This window comes from Phyllobates terribilis, unplaced genomic scaffold, assembly GCF_046119375.1.
Source record: "Phyllobates terribilis strain yellow unplaced genomic scaffold, ASM4611937v1 Scaffold_1__5_contigs__length_1240528914, whole genome shotgun sequence".
Taxonomy (NCBI): domain Eukaryota; kingdom Metazoa; phylum Chordata; class Amphibia; order Anura; family Dendrobatidae; genus Phyllobates; species Phyllobates terribilis.
In genome coordinates this window covers 754,130,190-754,153,499 of record NW_027362761.1, presented here as the reverse complement: position 1 = coordinate 754,153,499, position 23,310 = coordinate 754,130,190, and the positions used below count along the sequence as shown (strand labels likewise).

Below are 23,310 nucleotides of genomic sequence, written 5' to 3'. Positions count from 1 at the left end.
GTAGGGGTTAGGGAAAGGGGGGATTGGGGTGGATTAGGAAAAATCAGGGAACAGGAACTTCTTCTTTCAAGAACAGCAGCAGCACCAGCAGAAGTGATTGCACAGGCTTGAAAAAGTCTGTGGCACCTCAAGTCCCAGCACAGTGAGACAGAACAGCACAGTGACCACTCTCCAACGTCTCCAAGCCGGAATGAGGAAGTGCAGAGTAGTCACTGAGAGTTAAGACTGCGTCTCTGCACTCTGATTGGTGCGATCGGATGATGACGCCAATTGCACCAATCAGTGCTGGGGCTGGTGACGCTGGTGTTGCTGGGCTCAAGCCTATGATCGGTGCTTTTACAGTGATACACTGAAAACGCTGTGATTGGCTGTTCACAGCTGTGATTGGCTGAATTGAGCAATCAAGCACGGCGATTGTAGTTGGGGGGAGGGGGAGGCGAAACCCCTCGTGTCGACGAGCCCAGGTGCCCTGCTGTTAAAATCAGCAGGCACATTAATGCGGTCACCGCTACTCCGGTCCCAGTGCCGCATTTCCTCCATGATGTACACCGTGCGTCCAAGTTTGGGGAAGTCATTCCTGTCCGTGATATACGGGGTACGTTCAAGGTCGGGAAGGGATTAAACACATCCAATTGTGGAATTTATTATTATTTAAAGATCATTTGATTAAAATTAACTTTGTTCATGGGAAAACCCCTTTTTAGCATAAATTTTGGTTGTTCATGATTAAAGACTGGTTTACAGTTAGAAATGCTTAGGAATTTTATATTCTTCCTATTTTTGCTGTGTCTTTCTCACTTCCGGACATGCACAGTGCGCCTCTGAAACTAGGAAGCGTACACCCGGCTTCAGAGGAGCAATGATGTGGGTGAAGAAAGCCGTAAGTTTTGCAGAGGTGGCATTGACGCCACCTCTGGCAAATCATGCTGTGAGAGCCGACTAGTCTGGACAAAACAATGCCCCATCGACTAGTCAGAGGCCTAATTAGCATGTGAAACGCAAAGTTTAGCCATTTTTTAAACATGGGTCTGTGTTAAATACTATACATTAATATGAAAAAAAAACTCATAAAACATGAGACAAGAGCAAATTTTCAGATGTATTGATTCGTTGGCCTCAAGAATTTGTCCAGCCGTCCTCTTTCTCGGACACGTTCAAGGTATGTTCACATTGCGTTTTTTTTTTTTTTTTTTTTTTTTTTTACAGTCAAATCCGCTTTTCAAGCAGAAGATGCTTCAGGAATCACTCCCTTTAATCTGGGGTTTTGTAAACCCAAAGCACTTTTTGGTCATTTTCTAAGTGCTTTTTCAACATTTTTGGGCGTTTTTATATTGGGTTGGTTTTTTACTTTATTTTTTACTTATTTATTTATTTTTTTTTAAATTAAATAATGAGGAAAACGCTAGCTTCTTTTTCTTTTTCTTTTTTAAAGTAAAAATGCTAACCAGATGCTCAAAAGTGTCTTCCGGAAATTTTTTTTTTTTTTTTTACATGTATTGAGTGTCTTCCCAGCGGAAAACGCCAGTACAACTTAAATATCACTTCTTTTAGACGGTTGGCATCTTTAATACCTGAAGCAGTTAAAAGGTGTCCAAAAGCATATGCATGGAAGATGTTTTCCCATATAAATTAATAAGATAAGATAATTCCTTTGATTGTTTTGTTATCGCTTTCTCCACCATTTTTCTTTTGACAGCTTTTTTTTTTTTTTTTTTAACGGTTTGCTCCAAAATTGTTCACAATGCTGCAATGCTGAGATATCTGGCGATGGTCTGGCCCCGTACGATGGCATGGGGGCTTTTTATACATGATTTGGACAAAGAAAGCTACACATTGCGGCAAAGGGCATATACGTGATAACCTCATATGGCAGAGAGACGTGTATTTTAGAACAAAGCATACAATGACACATGACAACATTAATGAATATTACCCCAAACTGCATAATGTATTGCAATCCATAAATCTCCATGTTCCTTTTAGCTAATGTCATTACTCACATAACTCTTCACATTTTGACAGCTGTATTGTTCTGGTTTCTACATCACTGTAACGGATACACTACTTACTACCATATACTACCACTTATTTACTATCACAGTGCCCTGCAGCTGGTCCATTTAACCTTTATGGACGCCATCCATACATTCTAATGGCCCTGATGTCATCCTATGTCTTCATTATAGCTAAAGCTCCCAGAACTACATCTCATTAGCTTCAAAGTCATTTGGCTTAAAGTTTGTCCAAGATGGCTCTTAGGTCCAACACGGCTGTTAAGAATATTAGTACTGATCATTCTTTTACAAAATGAAGAGGTTTTGAATAACTCCCTGAAAGAATAAAAAGTGCATGTCCCTTTTTTGAAGCAGATCCTGATGAAATCTACTCCAAACTAGGTGCTGTTAAAAGGCTGCAAAGAACACTTCAGGAAAAACTTGTCTAAAACTCTTCAAAACTGTATCGGGAAAAGCAGATCTCCAAAGAATTCCCAATAAAGGAGCTGTTCCTGAGCGGTTTTCCAGTTTAAAAACTGCATTTTTTTTAAACTGCTCAAAAAACTGATTGTGAACTTAGTCTCAGGCTATGTGCCCACGTTGCGGAAATTAAGCAGAAAATTTATTGACATGCTGCGGATTTTTGAGCGCATCAAAAACGCTGCGGAAAAATCCGCAGCATGGGCATAGAACTTGCGGATTCTCATTAGGGACCATGGGGGGCGGATAACCAAGCGTTTTACAAGCGTTTCCGCTGCGGAAATTCCGCATCAAATACGCTTTGAAAACGCTACGTGGGCACATACCCTTAGGGGTCATTAAGTTTAAGACGTCAGTGTTTCACATACAAATTGTTTCTGTGTTTTTCACTGATATAAAATGTGAACAGCGTACAAGTTATATTTTTTTGGACCATTTGGTCTGCACCAAAACACATAGACATGTCCGATTTTAATCCTAGTCACGGCTCAAACTCGCCGATACAAAGCTATGGGTTTGTGAAAAAAATCAGACTGTACTGGGATGCCAAGACTTATGGAGGTTTCTCAAGCTTCTTCCTCTCTAAATAATTTTTGTAAATTTCATTGAAAAAAAGAAAAATGAAAAATTGCTACTAAACTTTAAGGGCCCGATTCATCAAGACCAGCGATTTTTCTCACCATTCCTGATGAGTGGGTATATAGGAGTTAGACGCACCTGATTCATGAATCTGGATCATCTGTTCAGTGGGCCATGCCAGAAATCTTACTCCAGTCATGGATTGGAATAAGATTTCTACTGTAAGGAACACCACAGCTCTTCATGAATTAGGCGAGCTGTGGTGTCACGCCCCACCTTCACCCATTTTGGCGGAGCTAGGAGAAACTGGCATGAAAACTGAGTTGCGGCAAAATTTTATTTTTCAAAGCTTTTACGTTACCTTTTTGGTGTAAAAGTTGTGATGAATCGTGCCCTATATCATTCTAATATTCTAGCAAAAAAAATGCTTATTTAAAGTAGACATGTAAATGTTACTTATTACCTATTTTGTGTGGTATGACCATCTGTTTTAAGGGCCTAAGAATTCAGTTTGAAAATTGCAAATTTTTATAAATTTGTCAAATTTTCATATTTTTGTAGAAAAGCAAATCATACCAACCTAAATTTAGACCTACAATAAAGTACGATGTCATGAAAAAAACAATCTCCGAATTACTGGGATAGGTTGAAGCGTTCCAAAGTTATTACCACATTAAGTGACACTGGTCAGAATTGAAAAATTTGACCTGGTCAGGAAGGTGAAAAATGTCTTTTGCTTAAAGGGGGTTGAAATGTGCAACAGGTTGTCTGCTTTATGGTATCTGAAATATGTGACTTAATAGAGAAATGTCTTTGATTTGAGTCCCCAGGAAAGAGCAGGGAGTGAGAGGTAGATGCATACAGAGCCTTATCTATCTACACTGCTCAAAAAAATAAAGGGAACACTCAAATACCACATCCTAGATCTGAATGAATGAAATATTCTCATTGAATACTTTGTTCTGTACAAAGTTGAATGTGCTGACAACAAAATCACACAAAAATCATCAATGGAAATCAAATTTATTAACCAATGGAGGCCTGGATTTGGAGTCACCCCCAAAATTAAAGGGGAAAAACACACTACAGGCTGATCCAACTTTGATGTAATGTCCTTAAAACAAGTCAACATGAAGCTCAGTATTGTGTGTGGCCTCCACGTGCCTGTATTACCTCCCTACAACACCTGGGCATGCTCCTGATGAGGTTGCGGATGGTCTCCTGTGGGATCTCCTCCCAGACCTGGACTAAAGCATCTGCCAACTCCTGGACAGTCTGTGGTGCAACGTGACGTTGGTGGATGGAGCGAGACATGATGTCCCAGACGTGCTCAATCGGATTCAGGTCTGGGGAACTGCGGGCCAGTCCATAGCTTCAATGCCTTCATCTTGTAGGAACTGCTGACACACTCCAGCCACATGAGGTCTGGCATTGTCCTGCATTAGGAGGAACCCAGGGCCAACCGCACCAGCATATGGTCTCACAAGGGGTCTGAGGATCTCATCTCGGTACCTAATGGCAGTCAGGCTACCTCAGGTGATCACATGGAGGGCTGTACGGCCCTCCAAAGAAATGCCACCCCACACCATTACTGACCCACTGCCAAACCGGTTATGCTGAAGGATGTTGCAGGCAGAGGATCGCTCTCCATTGCGTCTCCAGACTCGGTCACGTCTGTCACGTGCTCATTGTGAATCTGCTTTCATCTGTGAAGAGCACAGGGCGCCAGTGGCGACTTTGCCAATCCTGGTTTCTGTGGCAAATGCCAAGCTTCCTGCACGGTGTTGGGCTGTGAGCACAACCCCCATCTGTGGATGTTGGGCCCTCATACCACCTTCATGGAGTCAGTTTCTAACCGTTTGTGCAGACACATGCACATTTGTGGCCTGCTGGAGGTCATTTTGCAGGGCTCTGGCAGTGCTCCTCCTGTTCCTCCTTGCACAAAGGCGGAGGTAGCGGTCCTGCTGCTGGGTTGTTGCCCTCCTACCTCCCCCTCCACGTCTCCTGGTGTACTGGCCTGTCTCCTGGTAGCGCCTCCAGCCTCTGGACACTACGCTGACAGACACGGCAAACCTTCTTGCCACAGCTCGCATTGATGTGCCATCCTGGATGAGCTGCACTACCTGAGCAACTTCTGTGGGTTGTAGAGTCCGTCTCATGCTACCACGAGTGTGAAAGCACAACCAACATTCAAAAGTGACCAAAACATCAGCCAGAAAGCATTGGTACTGAGATGTGGTCTGTGGTCCCCGCCTGCAGAACCACTCCTTTATTGAGGGTGTCTTGATAATTGCCAATAATTTCCATCTATTGTCTATTCCATTTGCACAACAGTATATGAAATTGATTGTGAATCAGTGTTGCTTCCTAAGTGGAGAGTTTGATTTCACAGAAGTTTGATTTACTTGGAGTTATATTCTGTTGTTTAAGTGTTCCCTTTATTTTTTTGAGCAGTGTATATGTAGCGCCCCGAGGGCTCGGTCCCTACAGAGGTATTGCACCTCTGCCAGAGGTGTGATATTCCACTCCTGGGTAAGGATGGAGTATGGGCCAGGGCTCAGGTAGGCTGCATGCATCACACACACACCCCATTTCCGGGGGACAGCTCAACGGTGCTCCCATTAGACCGTAATGCAGGCACAACAGAACCTGTCCCTGGCTGGAGTGGGGAGGGGGGAGGAAAACCCGGTGATGTAGGAGCAGGAGGGGACGGTTCCTGAGCGTAGGTAGGAGCCCATTGGTTGCTGGTCACCTGGGCTCGTGTTCTCGAGGGAAGTATAAAAGGTGGGCACCATCTTAGATCAGGGTCAGTTCAGAGAGTTCAGTCAGAGAAGAAGACAGGGAGCAGAGGCTCTGTAGGAGCTCTGCTCAGAGGCAGGCCTAGAGAAAAGGCCGGGGCCTGAGAGGAGAAGGAACGGAGGAGAAGAGAAGGAACAGGAAAGGGAAAGAAGTGGCCAAGAAACAGAAGGGCTCAGGAACAAGAAGGTGGAAGGGACCCTAAGGACCAACGTGAATCGGGTGACGAGTCAGGCAAGAAGAGGGTACCGGATCCCAATTTGGTGGAAGCTAATAATATTCAGCCAAGAACTGGAGGTCGTGACCATCACTTGGTGCGACCCCTTGCTAAACCTTGCTAGGAAGGCATACCATATAGGGTAGCGGGAAACGGGGCCCACGTTTGCCTGCATAGACCCGCGGGAGCTGGACAAAAGCTTGGTCACTGACGGGGCATGAGCCGAAGGAAGGATAGGAAGGAGCTCTGAACCATACTCCTGAAGTGCCTGGGGGTTGACAGAGTCCCTCACCTGGTGGACACCGCACGGCCTGGATGGTCACTGCTGGCGCTGAAGTGACCCGGAGCATATGAACTGTGAGTAAAAGACATTGGACTGCAGTATGTTGTCTGTGTACTCGTTGCTCCTCCAGCACTAACGGCACTGGGACTCTCCGCACCATCACCCCCACCATCCTCTACACTGCCCTGGGGCTGCACTCTTCCCGTGGGGAGTAACACTACCTCAGCTGCAAACACCATCAGCCTCAGCGGTCTGCCTTGCAGCGGCGGTTCATGATAGCCGCAATCAACGGGTGGCGTAGTCGGACATTACCTACAGCACATCATAGACTACCACTGGTCTGACCACCCTGAGCCACGGGACCGGGTCGCCACTACTACTCCCAGCATTGCCCTGAAGCCCGGTCTCGAGTGCCCCACGGCCCAGGGAGCGAGTCATATATAGTGGTGTTGCTATTGTACCAATACAATAGAGCTGATAGCTAAACCCTGTCCTCTGCTGACCCTGTCTACACAGCAACGCTGACAAGTGAGCTGCAGGAAACAATGCATCAGCATATTGTGCGTGCTCTAGGGTTCATTATGGACACTGGAATTTTTTACAATGGTATTTTTATAGTTACATTGAAAATTGCCTGAAATGTTACGGTTTGTATCATGTTTTTTTTCTTAGATTTAACATTCGTATTTTTTTGTCACAGTTTAAATAATGTAACCACGTTCCTCAGAGCTTGTCCTCTTTTTCATTTCTTTTTTTGTAGGTACTCTCTGAATATGGGATGGTTCATGTTACATCAGATAAAAGTGGCGGCAGTGCCAAAGATTACTGTATTCTATTCAACTCGGAATGGGCCCACCTGCCTCATGACCTCACCAAAGCTGTAAGTGGATCTTCCCTCCTCGCACAGCTTAGCATTAAGATTTACTTCTAAAACATACGTAGACCCATTAGTTGTTGTATGAAGAGCAATAATACTCAAAATATGTATGTTCATGAATTCAGAAACATGAAGCTTCACAGCAAAGTGTTACATTCAAAACTTAAAGGGAATCTGTCAGCAGATTTTTGCTACCTCATCTGAGAGCAACATACTGTAATGTAGGCAAAGAGAAGCTGAATCCAACTTATATTACTGGGTGCAGCAGTTGTCACACAATCAGTTTCTTTTTAGCAATGAAGCAGAGCTGAGGAAGCTGACCCCGCCCCCACCAGGCTCTGTATATACAATATCCATAGATAGTGAGCTGCCTATCACAGGAGGGGGCGTGTTGGACCAAGGCTCACACAACCTAGCCAGTCACAGCAATGATAAGCTACTCCTGCTAAAACAATCATTTAAGCAAACAAAACCTTGGAGCTTGATAAGAGATGCCTCCCTGAAATCTGTGTTTTAACCTGTACCTCATGCTGTCTTCAGATTACATTGCAAAAATCTACTGACAGATTCCCTTTAAAAAGAAACAAGATAAAAATTAACAAAGACGCCCGTTCGGCATACTCTTAAAAATGAAGGGCATGTTTTTTTTTTTTGTGTTTACATGCATCTTCGGGTCACTTTCTTCATCACTGCCAACTTAGATTCAGTTCCCAACTAACATCTCTTTCAGAGCTCCCGCAGATGAGACCTGGTGCCAAAGGTAGGCACCGCATCCATCAGAAATTTATGGCATATCCTATGGATGTCTCATGAATGTCTATGATGGAAATACCATTTTATAACTTTTAGTGTTACTGGGGACTATGTTGCTGGAATTTATCAAGGAGAGGGAACACAAGCAAACTGAAAGTATGATACAATGATTCAATTTCCCCAATAGCACATACTAATCATTAAACTTCCTATTTAGACTGTGACATAAGAATAAAGGTAACAAATTGGTATCGGTGGCAGATAACTGTGCCTACTGATGGTAACAGAAGTACTCCAATCAAGTGTCTTATCCTCTTAATATATTGCAATCACCATATTATACAGCATTGTGTACTTACAATTGCTCATTTTGCCTTCCTACCCAGCTAATTCTTCTCTTTTCCATTAGGTATATGATATCACGTTAAAAACGAACTAGCTGAATCCCTCTAAGCTCTAAGTAGAAACAGGAGGTCAATTTTCCCTGTATGAGTTATAAGTCACTGCAAAAGTCTCTGGCAGGGGGGGAGCAGATCAGCTGTGTCAGTGTTGAAGAGGGGAATGATAGATGCAGGGACAAGAGACTTCCTGTTTCTACATAGAACAGAGAAAAGAGAATAATTAGTTGGGTAGAAAGGCAAAATGAGCAATTATAAGTACACAGTGCTATATGACATATGATGACTGCAATATTTTAAAAGGATAACAATTTTAATGGGAGGAGTGCTTCTTTAATGTAGAATGGTAGGATCGATGGAAGGTTCAAATTGCTGTATTTGTCATCGTTCTTTTAGGCCTTGCTCCATCTTCAGGATCAGACTACATCTGTGCTTTGCTCACCCACCGATGTTCCAGATGGTGGATTCATTAACAGTATCCCTATGGTAATGAGAGGAAATTGTACTTTCTATGAAAAGGTACGACTAGCACAAATCAATGGTGCTCGTGGATTGCTGATCGTCAGTCGGGAGAGGCTGGTAAGTGGACATATGTTATATATACAGTGCCTACAAGTAGTATTCACCCCCCTGCAGATTTAGCTGGTTTGATAAGATGCAAATAAGTTAGAGCCTTCAAACTGCAAACGAGAGTAGGTTTTATGAACAGAAGCATAAATCTTACAAACCAAAAAGTTATGTTGCTCAGTTGAATTTTATTAAATTTTAAACATAAAAGTGTGGGTCAATTATTATACAACCCCCATGTTTAATATTTTGTGGAATAACCCTTGTTTGCAATTACAGCTAATAATCGTCTTTTATAAGACCTGATCAGGCCGGCACAGGTCTGTGGAGTTATCTTGGCCCACTCCTCCATGCAGATCTTCTCCAAGTTATCTAGGTTCTTTGGGTGTCTCATGTGGACTTTATTCTTGAGCTCCTTCCACAAGTTTTCAATTGGGTTAAGGTCAGGAGACTGACTAGGCCACTCCAACACCTTGACTTTTTCCCTATTGAAACAGGCCTTGGTTTTCTTGGCTGTGTGCTTTGGGTTGTTGTCTTGTTGGAAGATGAAATTACGACCCATCTTAAGATTCTTGATGGAGGAGCGGAGGTTCTTGGCCAAAATCTCCAGGTAGGCCGTGCTATCCATCTTCCCATGGATGCGGACCAGATGGCCAGGCCCCTTGGCAGAGAAACAGCCCCACAGCATGATGCTGCCACCACCATGCTTGACTGTAGGGATGGTATTCTTGGGGTCATATGCAGTGCCATCCAGTCTCCAAACGTCACGTGTGTGGTTGGCACCTAAGATCTCGATCTTGGTCTCATCAGACCATAGAACCTTGAACCAGTCTGTCTCAGAGTCCTCCAAGTGATCATGAGCAAACTGTAGACGAGCCTTGACATGACGCTTTGAAAGTAAAGGTACCTTACGGGCTCGTCTGGAACGGAGACCATTGCGGTGGAGTACGTTACTTATGGTATTTATGAAACCAATGTCCCCACTGCCATGAGATCTTCCCGGAGCTCCTTCCTTGTTGTCCTTGGGTTAGCCTTGACTCTTTGGACAAGCCTGGCCTTGGCACGGGAGGACACTTTCAAAGGCTGTCCTGGCCGTGGAAGGCTAACAGTAGTTCCATAAGCCTTCCACTTACGGATGATGCTCCCAACAGTGGAGACAGGTTGGCCCAACTCCTTGGAAAGGGTTTTGTACCCCTTGCCAGCCTTGTGACCCTCCACGATCTTGTCTCTGATGGCCTTGGAATGCTCCTTTGTCTTTCCCATGTTGACCATGTCTGAGTGCTGTTCACAAGTTTGGGGAGGGTCTTAAATAGTCAGAAAAGGCTGGCAAAAGAGATCTTTAATCCACACATGTGAAGCTCATTATTCTTGGTGCCTGAACTACTTCTTAATACTTTAGGGGGACCAAACAGAATTCTTGTGGTTTGAGGGGTTGAATAATAAATGACACTCTGAATTAACTTTTTACGTTTTTAAAAAAAAAACAAAAAACAAAAACAAAATTTGCTGCAGTGCATTTCCCACTTCCAGGCTGATCTACAGTACAAATGTCACAATGCCAAGTTAATTCCGCATGTGTCAACCAGCTAAATCTGCAGGGGGTTGAATACTACTTGTAGGCACTGTATATATAACATATGTATGTATGTGTGTATGTATAATGGTGCACCTTTTGACTTGTACAGACTCTGTGGGCCCGTTTCGTTATTCTTCATTGTTTATATGTGTGTGTATAGGTAGACAGATAAAAAAAAAAATATATATTTTTTTTTCATGCTTGTTATTGAGTGCGGTTAGGGGGTTTACAGATATCTCCAGATATTTTCGGCTGATTCATCAATTGTGACTTTATAGAATGTCCCCATATTTGTGAGCAAATGTACTCCAGTCCCCGCTGGAGTTTTATGTTCACCAGATGTCACTTGCAGGGGTGGCACTGGTCTCTGCTCGTTCGTTCTTTACTTGCAATGTGCAATGACAGTGCGCTCTGTTGGCAGTGTACACACTGTCAGCATTCTGCACTGTTGCCTAGGTACCAAACTTCCGTGTGTGACCAGCCTCATTCTTGATTCTGGTGGAGCTGATCACACCCTGACTAGTGTTTTCTTGTCCGGAGTCTGGACACAACGTCATAACGCCCAGCAGACCCTCTAATCTACACTCTGCTTCTACTGCTCAAGTGCTGGAAGCGATTCCTTTTCATAGGAGCCAGCGATGCGACAATACTTTGAATCTCTCTCCATGACTTTGTTGCCGCTGGCTGACAAAGTAAAAGAGGGAGATTTAAATTTTATCACAGCGCTGGCTCCTATATGGCTCTCTGCTCAAATTCACCCTCCACTAGCTGGAGAATTCTGTTCTAGCCCACAGGGATTTCCGTTCACAAGCTAAGCATGGACTTCGCCTGGGTACTTTCCCTTCTGAATCCTGCCCAGGAATGTAAATGCCGATTACTACAGTATATTTTTACTGTCCCTTATCTAATCCTATCAACTAGTGTAAATTATTTATTTTGATACTTTTTTCACAAAAAAAAAAAAAAAAACAACAACCGGAGGCCGATCACTGATGTGGATCAGTGATCAGCACTCGACAGCTGTAGGACGCGCACACGGATGTGGTGCAAAAAGGGAAAAAAAAACAAACAAACAAAAAACAGTCCCTGCCAAAAGCGTGCTAATCAGTGGTGTGCATCTGATCGGCGGGTGTAGGACGCATACCTGGAATGGTGCAGAGGGGAAAAGGGGGGGGGGGGGTTGGGAAAAGACAGGGACAAAAAAAAGTCCTGGAAAATAGCGAGCATGAGTGCGGATCAGTGATTTGCTTCACTGATCAACGCTCGGCGGCTGCAGGATGCACGAAGAAGAAAAAACTGCCAAAATTTGAGTGATCGAGTACTGATCAGTTTCTGGCGGCAGAAGGAGGGGGGGGGGGGAGAGGGTGATTGGGGTGGATTAGGAAAGATCAGGGAGTGATAAGGAACGTCTTATTTCTTCAGCAGCAGGATCACCAGCAGTAACAGCACAGGCTTTGAGAGTGGCACCAGAGGGCCCAGCACAGGACGACAGTGACATCATCGTTGATCGCACCAATCAGAGCTGGCCCTCCTGACGCCGTGGTTGCTAGGCTCCAGCCTATGATCTCTGATCTTACAGCACCGATCTTAGGCTGGACATCAATGTTTCAGGCAATAAAACACAGAAACACAGCGATCATAGTTGCGGGGGGTAGTGTCTCCTCCAGGTGCTTTGCTGTGATGGACGGCAGGCACCTCCATGCGATCACCGTGCAGTTAGTCATATATATTGCATTTGTCGGGAAGGAGTTAATGTGTGATAGTAGCAAAGCATAATAAAAACTGATATAAATCTGGTATCGCTGTAATCATACAGACCCGAAGAATAAAGCAGTCTTATCACTTATACCGCACAAAAAAAGTCATAAAAATAAAACTATTCTTGTACTGCTGTTTTATTCATTTTGCGTCCCAAAAATCGGAATAAGGCTCAGTTCACATTTATCTTGTGCTCTAAGCCACGCGCTTATGTTGGGTGTTCTGTGTAAATCACAAAAAGCGTGATTCATACAAAACCTTGATGGAACCACTGGTCCTGATAGGTATATATTAGCGAAGACATCAGAATATATGGGCTCCTGGTAGGTATATATGTGTCTGTGTGTATGGGCTCTTTGCATGCATGTGTCTGTATGAAGATGCTCTGTGTATACACATGTCTATATGTATGTGCTCTGTGTATACATGCATGTGCTATGGTTGTGTATACATATGTGTGTGTAACATACAGTCTTTGTGTCACATAATGTGTGTGTATGTAGCATCCATTTATAGATCGCAGCTGCACAGACGAGTTCATAGGTGTAAATATGTTTGCAATTAGCCAACGAATGCTGCTTATTCAACGGGTGATTGGATTGTTCAAAAATCATTGCTTTTAGCGACACATTGCCCAGTGTAAATTGCAGATGTGCTGCTGATAACATGATACTATATGGGGACTGATTAATCTACTAGTGATCGTTCTGTGCTCATCAATCTTCGTCAACTTGTGTAAAGAGGCTGGTAAACCAGCGCCGAATGACAATATTGTATTCAATATTCTCGATCACACTCGTTTAACGGTCTGAACTGAGCTCATGAAAATACAACCTAAATGTTTGAGTGTGATGGTGCAATATGTTAGTATTCAGGGCCCCACTTTGTCTAAAACCAGCCCTGGATAGAGGTCAGTGCTGGAGCAGATTACTAACAGCCACTGAGTGTGCAGTGGACAGGTAGAGGGCAGTGCGGATCTACCTCTGGCTGTGAGCTTAGAAAAAAAAAGCCCAGGAAGCTGCCTGGTCTGGTAAGAGCCACATGTAATCAAACTGGGTACAGGGAGTGAAGTGAAATTCAGGAGGAACGAAAGGCAGAAACAAAAAACAAAATGTACAGGGGTGTTGTATATTACAATACCGCATAAATTAGCTTTAAATGATTTTGGGGTTGGACAACCTCTTTAACCCTTTCTTGACATATAATGTGCATTTATGTCATATGTCGTGTCACTTCCTTTGATACAGGCTTGCTCCCTGAGCCCGCATCTTTCCCTGCACTTGATGGCTGATTTAATCAGCCATCATGTGCCTTTAACAGACGCAGCTGTTAACTTGTTAAATCCTACTGTCAATCTCTGACCGCAGCATTTAACACATGCCGGTGGGGGGAGGTCGTGTCGTTCCACGCTTCCATCGGCGCGCCTGTGACTTGATTGTCATGATAGCCAGGAGTATGCTGATGACCCCTGTGCCTGCCATTATGATCCTCGTATCAAAGCAAGCCCGTGGCTATGTATAGCACAAGTGATCAGATGATCACAGCTTCAAGTCCCATAAGGGGACTAACAAGTAAAGTAAAAAGTGAAAAAAAAAAAAAAAAAAAAAGTTTATAAACCTGAAAACCATCCCCCCATAAAAGTTCAAATCAACCCCTTTTGCCCCATAAAAAATACACATATTTGGTATCGCTGCGTTCGTAAAAGTTCTATCTATCTAAATATAAAGTAAATTATTCAGATCGGTTAACGATTTCTCTCTCTATCTCTATCTCTCTAAATCTCTAGACCAAAAGTTTGGACACACCTCATTTAAAGATTTTTATGTATTTTCATGACCATGAAAATTGTACATTCACACTGAAGGCATCAAAACTATGAATTAACACGTGGAATTATATACTTAACAAAAAAGTGTGAAACAACTGAAAATGTCTTATATTCTAGGTTCTTCAAAGTAGCCACCTTTTGCTTTGATGACTGCTTTGCACACTCTTGGCATTCTCTTGATGAGCTTCAAGAGGTAGTCACCGGAAATGGTTTTCACTTCACAGGTGTGCCCTGTCAGGTTTAATAAGTGGGATTTCTTGCCTTATAAATGGGGTTGGGACCATCAGTTGTGTTGTGCAGAAGTCTGGTGGATACACAGTTGATAGTCCTACTGAATAGACTGTTAGCTGCTTTTTTTCTTGCCATAATACAAATTCTAAGTAAAGAAAAACGAGTGGCCATCATTACTTTAAGAAATGAAGGTCAGTCAGTCTGAAAAATTGGGAAAACTTTGAAAGTGACCCCAAGTGCAGTTGCAAAAACCATCAAGTGCTACAAAGAAACTGGCTCACATGAGGACCGCCCCAGGAAAGAAAGACCAAGAGTCACCTCTACTTCTGAGGACAAGTTTATCTGAGTCACCAGCCTCAGAAATCGCAGGATAACAGCAGCTCAGATTAGAGATCAGGTCAATGCCACACAGAGTTCTAGCAGCAGACACATCTCTTCAACAACTGTTAAGAGGAGACTTTGTGCAGCAGGCCTTCATGGTAAAATAGCTGCTAGAAAACCACTGCTAAGGACAGGCAACAAGCAGAAGAGACTTGTTTGGGCTAAAAAGCACAAGGAATGGACATTAGACCAGTGGAAATCTGTGCTTTGGTCTGATGAGTCCAAATTTGAGATCTTTGGTTCCAACCACCTTGTCTTTGTGCGATGCAGGAAAGGTGAACGGATGGACTCTACATGCCTGGTTCCCACTGTGAAGCATGGAGGAGGAGGTGTGATGGTGTGGGAGTGCTTTACTGGTGACACTGTTGGGGATTTATTCAAAATTGAAGGCATACTGAACCAGCATGGCTACCACAGCATCTTGCAGCGGCATGCTATTCCATCCGGTTTGCGTTTAGTTGGACCATCATTTATTTTTCAACAGGACAATGACCCCAAACACACCTCCAGGCTGTGTAAGGGCTATTTGACCAAGAAGTACAGTGATGGGGTGCTACGCCAGATGATCTGGCCTATACAGTCACCAGACCTGAACCCAATCGAGATGGTTTGGGGTGAGCTGGACCGCAGAGTGAAGGCAAAAGGGCCAACAAGTGCTAAGCATCTCTGGGAACTCCTTCAAGATTGTTGGAAGACCATTTCCGGTGACTACCTCTTGAAGCTCATCAAGAGAATGCCAAGAGTGTGCAAAGCAGTCAACAAAGCAAACGGTGGCTACTTTGAAGAACCTAGAATATAAGACATATTTTCAGTTGTTTCACACTTTTTTGTTAAGTATATAATTCCACATGTGTTAATTCATAGTTTTGATGCCTTCAGTGTGAATGTACAATTTTCATAGTCATGAAAATACAGAAAAATCTTTAAATGAGAAGGTGTGTCCAAACTTTTGGTCTGTACTGTGTGTATATATATATATATATATATATATATATATATATATATATATATATATATATATATATATATATATATATATATATATATATATATATATATATATATATATAATATCTATATACACACACACATACATTATATGTGTGTGTGTGTATATATATATATATATATATATATATATATATATATATATATATATATATATATATATATATATATATGTGTGTATGTTTCTGAATTTTATTCAGTACTTAAATAAAAAAAAAAACTATACATATTTGATATGTGTACTCGTACTGACCTAGGGAATCATAATGCAAGATCAGTTTTACCATATAGTGAATATGGTAAATAAAAGACCCAAACATCAATTGTGGAATTGCACTATTTTACTATTATTTTACCCATTTTCCAATGCACTCTGTGATCGAATGAATGGTGTCATTCAAAAGTGCAACCCGTCCTGTGAAAAATAAGCCCTCATAGGGCTTGTTGTTGACTGAAAAATAAGAGTTATGGCCAAGGCTGTGGTGTCGGTAAGCCAAACCTCAGATTCCTCAATTTCCACAACTCCACGACTCCCTCATACATGGCTCATGTTTAAGTGATAAATTTACTATAGCACAGATTCATCTCCGCTAAAAGTCTAGACCCTTAGATCAGGAATAGGACAGACATTTATAGGACATTTCATAACTTTCCCAAATTCTTATGAAAAAATATTCCCCACAAACTGCATTGTACTACTGTACCCAATTTATTATATATTTTAGGAGTTGGAGTCGGTCCATTTTATATCAACTCCGACTCCACCAAAATGGACACTGACTCCACAACCCTTGTTATGGTTCTGGTAAGAAGGGAAAGAAAAAAATGAAAATGGAAAATCACCATGTCAAGAAAGGGTTAAGCAGAAATTAAACAATTTTGTGAAAGAGGATCAATAAATAGAAAAGCATAAATTGCAAAGTTATGGAAGGAACAAAAGTAAATGTTTTTTAATGACATTTTATTAAACCGAAACCAAAATAAGCGATATGCAAAGTTAGATAAAGACATGGGCCCAGTTTGTGGAAGAAGGGGAAGCTGTCAGGTTCCCTCTAAAGAAAATGGCAGCTGTCCGTAAAACATAAACTAAATTATTTTGATTCAGATAACAACAGTGTGAACATATGGGAATAACAAGAAGAAAGGAGCCAAAGTCAGCTGATGCATTTCAGACCAGAATCAGGCTACCGTTCTGAAATGCACCAAGCAATTTTGGGTTACCCTGCTCTTGATGTGATCTTATTTTTTGTTCACTCTGTTTTATCTATATTTAATTGACGTGTGCTGGAATAGTACGCTCCACGTCATATCCCCTGTTTGGTGCGGGCTTCGGCGCTGTGCCTGCACCTTTCCGGGCACATGCCAGCTGATCTACACAGCTGACATGTGCTTGCAACAGCCGCAGGTGGAATCGCAATCCACCCGCGGCATTTAACTCTCACTTACCGAAAGCTCGTTCTTTGGCTCCGCCCATCGGTGACCCCATCACATGATCGCAGGTCACCGATGGGTTGGCATGACAACTGTGTCTGCAGGAGACCCTTGTGGTTGTCATTGCCAGAATGCTATGAGCGCCGACCAGCGGTCAGCGCTCATAGCAAGTCAGACTTTTTGCTACACACAGGCGATCTGATCATCGCCTGTGTGTAGCAGAGGGGATCAGAAAAGTGCAGCTTCTAGTCTCCCATGGAGACTATTGAAGCATGCAAAAAGTAAAAAAAAAAAAAAAAAAAAAAAAAAGTTTTTAAAAATATAAAATAAATAACAAAAATATATAAGTTTAAATCGCCTCCCTATCGCCCCATTCAAAATAAAACCATAAAAAAAAATCTAATATACACACATTTGGTATCGCCACGTTCAGAATCGCCTGACCAATATAAAAAAAAAAAAATTAATCCGATCGGAAACGGCGTAACAAGAAAAAAAATTCTAAACACCAGAATGACGTTTTTTTGGTCGCCGCAACATTGCAATAAAATGCAATAACGCACAATCAAAACATCGGATCTACCCCAAAATGGTATCAATAAAAATGTCACCTCGACGCCAAAAAATAAGCCCTCACCCGGCCCCAGATCCCGAAAAATGGATACGCTTTTTTTTTTTAAACAACCTGGATTTTTTTTTCACCATTTAAATAAAAAAGAACCTATACATGTTTGATATCTACGAACTCATAATGTCTGGTCAGTTTTGGCATTTAGTCAACATGGTAAAATAACCAAACACAAAACAACTGTGGAATTGCACTTGGAATTTTTTTCCAGTTTTCTAGTACACGATATGGTAAAACCAATGGTGTCGTTGAAAAGTCCAACTTGTCCCGCAAAAAAATAAGCTCTCACATGGCCATATTGACGGAAAACTAAAAAGTTGATGGCTCTAGGAAGAAGGGGAGCAAAAAAACAAAAACAGAAAATGGCCTGGTAATGAAGGGGTTAGATGAAGAACATGAAGTTTCTTGAATCTGTGCTGTTTTTTTTTGAGGAGTTTGGAAAGCACTTCCAAATTGCTTGCCTATAACTTTTGGAGTGCTTTCTTTTATCCAAGGGGTAACGTTTGCGGAGAGTGACATGTTAAGCATGCCAAGGTGAGGAGACTTTTTAAGACGCAATGCTCCTCTGGGGAAATATGCAAATAGTCTCTTCAGAGAGGAAGAGGACTAGAACTCTAGTGCCACCTATAGGAAGTAGCAATCCTAAAAGTCAATACCGACCCTTTAACGAGCCTTATCACATGACATAGGATAAAAGCCAGAATCAGAATCTCAATTTGCAGACGCTGTGTTTCGGGGTACTGCCCCTTGTCAGTGCAAAGTGTGAGTGCTTTCTTGTATTTTATTGTCGCACCATTAGAAATCATGTGTAGGCCCTTTTATAATAATTATGTCATCATCCCGATGATCAGTAATTCTATTCACATGACCTTATACTGAGCTAGGCCAGAAATGGACATAATCTATGGATAAATGATAGATCTGATTATGTAACTAGGCAGAATCCACAGACTTCTGTGAGTGAGTCAGCCATTCCATCTGACTATACATTGCAGTCTTGACACACACAAAATTATGCATTGCGGTTTGTTCTTGGCAAGACCTATTTGACTCCTGGCCGCACTGGTATTCATTTTACACATTGCATTATGAGTTGCTAAAACTAGAAATAACTGCGCTGTTCTTGCAGTGACTTTATTGTATGAGATGGCTGCTTCCATTTCAAAATATATATATATATATATCTCGATCATTAGAGTTGTGTTAGGGCTTGTGCACACTTTCCAAATACTTAACGTGTGCACATGCCCTTAAAGGGATTTTCCCATCTCAGATAAACAGTGCAGTCACTCTGTGACTGCAGACTGCCTAATCGTGACCGTGAGCATACATGCAGTCAGTTACTAACTAGACTCCTGCTGTTCTCTTCTGAGAGAAGCCGGGTGCGACTAGTCGGCAAATTGCGTACATGCGGTCACATGACTACCAACCTGTGTAGTGAAACCGGGGAATTCTCGCACACTGTCACCGATTGGGCAGTCTGCAGTCACTATTTTGAGACTGGGCAACCCCTTTAAATATAATATATATGAAATATAATATGATATAGACTCATGTTGATGGCAGTAGTGCATTTATTTCTTAGAAGGCTGTAGACGCAAAAGCCTAAATAAAGTAACCTTTCTACTGACAGAAGGTCATTTCTTTTCTTTTCAAAATTCTTTTTATTATTATCAAAGAGTCAATTTCACATACAGGTTACAAGACTTACTTGTGGAACAAGATTAAGTAATGTGTAATGAGCGATTGTTAAGCAATATGAAAACAAACAAGAAGAAAAATGGGGTCCGCACTATTATTATTATTATAGCGCCATTTATTCCATGGCGCTTTACATGTGAAAAAGGGGTATAATACAAGAACAATTACAATAATCTTGAACACAATGTGACAGCGACTGGTACAGTAGGAGCGAGGACCCTGCCCGCGAGGGCTCACAATCTACAAAGGATGGGTGAGGATACAGTAGGTGAGGATAGAGCTGGTCGTGCAGCATTATTTGTGGAGTGGTGGTTACTGCAGGTTGTAGGCTTGTCGGAAGAGGTGGGTCTTCAGGTTCCTTTTGAAGGTTTCCATGGTAGGCGAGAGTCTGATACGTTGGGGTAGAGAGTTCCAGAGTAGGGGGGAAGCACGGGAGAAATCTTGTATGCGATTGTGGGAACAAGAGATAAGAGGGAAGTAGAGAAGGAGATCTTGTGAGGATCGGAGGTTGCGTGCAGGTATGTAACGGGAGACTAGGTCAGAGATATATGGAGGAGACAGGTTGTGAATGGCTTTATATGTCATGGTTACGGTTTTGAGTATGCGAAAAAAACACTGCACAGCTGTTTAAAGTGGTGCACGAGTAGAGGCCGAACCCGTACTAAACTGAAAATAACCTCGGCACTCAATGGATATGAAAGAATAGGATTTTTTATTATTCATGCAGTCCAACCAGAAAAATAAACATTTCGGTCACAATTGACCTTCATCAGTATTGCTGCAAAATACAAGTAATGCAGTACAAAAAATAAATTTCTACTGAATAATTCATTTGAATAATAACACACTGAAATTAATAGGATAGGATGGGAAAATGGGATAGGAGAGGGTGTAGGGTGCTGCCTATAATCGCGGAGGCAAAGCTACAAAGCACTAAGGAAGACATACCAGACTGCCAATGAAAATGTACGAGGCTGAACGGCCCTGACAGTAAGTCTCTAAGGCTGCCTGTAAGTATATAAATGCCAAGGTGAGGAATAACACCAAGGTGAGGAAAATGCTGCAGAGTGCGCTGGCGCGGAAGCGGAAATGACGTCACCGGATGTGCAGCGCACGCACAGATCACCTGGCTCCCATAGATAGTGAATTCCTCTTGCGTGGAACGCAAGCTTCGGGTACCTGGACCGCATGCATCATTCATAACGTCACATTCGGTGACGTCATTTCCGCTTCCGCGCCAGCGCGCTCTGCAGCATTTTACTCTATTAGCTTTGCACCTCCCATCTTCCCTATATATACTAGCGCCCTCCACACTGTATGGCAGCGCTCTCTACCAGCGGAGGATACCGCGTAGCCTAAGCCATATCCAAGTCACCATACAGGTATAGTACTCCCTGCTTCCCTTCCAGACACTGTGGGACAGCCAGTCCAATGTTATTCCTCACCTTGGCATTTATATACTTACAGGCAGCCTTAGAGACTTACTGTCCGGGCCGTTCAGCCACGTACATTTTCATTGGCAGTCTGGTATGTCTTCCTTAGTGCTTTGTAGCTTTGCCTCCGCAATTATAGGCAGCACCCTACACCCTCTCCTATCCCCTTTTCCCATCCTATCCTATTAATTTCAGTGTGTTATTATTCAAATGAATTATTCTGTAGAAATTTATTTTTTGTACTGCATTACTTGTATTTTGCAGCAATAGTGATGAAGGTCAATTGTGACCGAAACGTTTATTTTTCTGGTTGGACTGCATGAATAATAAAAAATCCTATTCTTTCATATCCATTGAGTGTCATGGTTAGGGTTTTGAACTGGAGTCTCTGAGCAATGGGGAGCCAGTGAAGAGATTGACAGAGAGGAGAGGCCGGGGAATAGCGGGGGGACAGGTTGATTAGTCGAGCCGCAGAGTTTAGGATAGATTGGAGGGGTGCGAGAGTGTTAGAGGGGAGGCCACAGAGCAGGAGGTTGCAGTAGTCAAGGCGGGAGATGATGAGGGCCCGCACTAGTGTTTTTGCAGATTCATGGTTGAGGAATGTGCGGATCCGGGAGATATTTTTGAGTTGGAGTCGGCAGGAAGTGGAAAGGGCTTGGATATGTGGTTTGAAGGAGAGTTCAGTGTCCAGGGTTACCCCAAGGCAGCGAGCTTGAGGGACTGGGGAGAGTGGGCAGCCATTGACGTTGATAGATAGGTCAGTTGGTGGGGTTGAATGATATGGCGGAAAGATGATGAATTCTGTTTTGTCCATGTTAAGTTTTAGAAATCTGGCAGAGAAGGATGAAATAGCAGACAGACATTGTGGGATTTTGGTTAGTAAGGAGGTGATATCAGGTCCAGAGAGGTAGATCTGTGTGTCATCAGCATGGAGGTGATAATGAAAGCCGTGAGACTCTATGAGCTGTCCCAGGCCGAAGGTGTAGATGGAGAAGAGCAGCGGTCCTAGAACTGAACCTTGGGGACACCGACAGATAGGGGGCGAGATGAGGAGGTGGTATGTGAGTGGGAGACACTGAATGTCCGGTCTGTTAGGTATGAGGAGATCCAGGATAGGGCCAAGTCTGTGATGCCAATAGATGAGAGTCTGTAGTAAGAGGGAATGGTCCACTGAGTCAAAGGCAGATGACAGGTCTAGGAGGAGGAGGACAGAGTAGTGTCGCTTAGATTTGGCGGTTAGTAGGTCATTGGTGACTTTAGTCAGTGCAGTTTCAGTAGAATGGTGCGGTCGGAAACCAGATTGTAGGCGGTCAGAGGGAGCAGGAGGAGAGGTGGGAGGACAGTTCAGAATGGACTATGATAGTGTTTCAGTCCTCGGAGAACCGGACGGACCGGTTGTAGTGCGGAATGTAAGTCTGTTGCAAGAGTAAAGTAATACATATTTGAGTCCGCTCATGTGTTCTAAGCTTGCCTGAAAATCAAGGTGTTTAGAATCAACGATATGCATAAATTTAATTAAAGATTAATAGAGAGTAAGATCAAAGAGAGAGGAAAGAAGAAGAATAGATAGAGTAAGAGGGAGGGGTAGATGGAAAAGGGGAAGGGAAGGATAAGGGGAGGTAGGCACGATATGTCACGGAATGCGACAAGGTAAGATTTAATTTATTTATTAAGGGATAAGGATCTATAGGTAATCCATGGTTGCCAAGTATCTAGGAAGGAGGCCTGAGCGTGGTTCACCAATGACATCGTTTCTGCCACGTGGTAAAGCATATGAACCTTATCCTGGAGGTGCAGTAAGGTGGGAAGGTTAGTGGTTTTCCATTGGATCGGTATTAACAGTTTGGCCGCAGCAATAATATGTTGGGCCAAGATCGATGTCTTTCTATGTTCAGGCCAGATCAAAAAGTTCAATAAAACTGTCTCTGGTTTCAGGCGCAATTTTTTCTTTACCACAGTGTGAATAAGGCTCTCTACTTGTTGCCAGAATTTAAGGATGATGGGGCATTGCCACCAAATATGAAAGTAGCTACCAGGACCCGTTCCGCATCTCCAGCACGAAGTTGATGCATCTGCACTCCAGCCAGAACTCCGGAGAGGTGTATGAAACCATCTCGTGACTGTTTTGAAAGAGTTCTCTTGTGCTCTGACACACTGGATCGGGCCATGGGAGTGCTTATAGATATAGAGAGTCTGGGCCTGCGTGAAATGATAACCTAAGTCTCGTTCCCAATGAGAAATATATGCTCTCTTTGGGCAGGTATCAGAGGTTAGTAGGGTCTGGTAGATAGTAGATAATATTTTCTTGGGTCTAGTGATCCTGGTGCAAAGCACTTCATAATTAGTTAGAGCTCTGGATAGATTAGAATGCTTAATATGTCGTTTTATAAA

At 42.8% G+C, this 23,310-nt stretch overlaps 1 protein-coding gene across 4 annotated transcripts in view; it reads left to right on the top strand.

The window, feature by feature from the left end:
* SPPL2B (signal peptide peptidase like 2B) overlaps positions 1-23,310 on the top strand; it is a 65,823-nt gene that overhangs the window by 5,625 nt on the left and 36,888 nt on the right. For all 4 annotated transcript variants that reach the window (XM_073636900.1, XM_073636899.1, XM_073636902.1 and 1 more), the window contains exons 2-3: positions 7,110-7,229; positions 8,774-8,956. In XM_073636900.1, the coding sequence (XP_073493001.1) occupies positions 7,110-7,229; positions 8,774-8,956 (303 nt within the window). The remainder of the gene's footprint in view (positions 1-7,109; positions 7,230-8,773; positions 8,957-23,310) is intronic.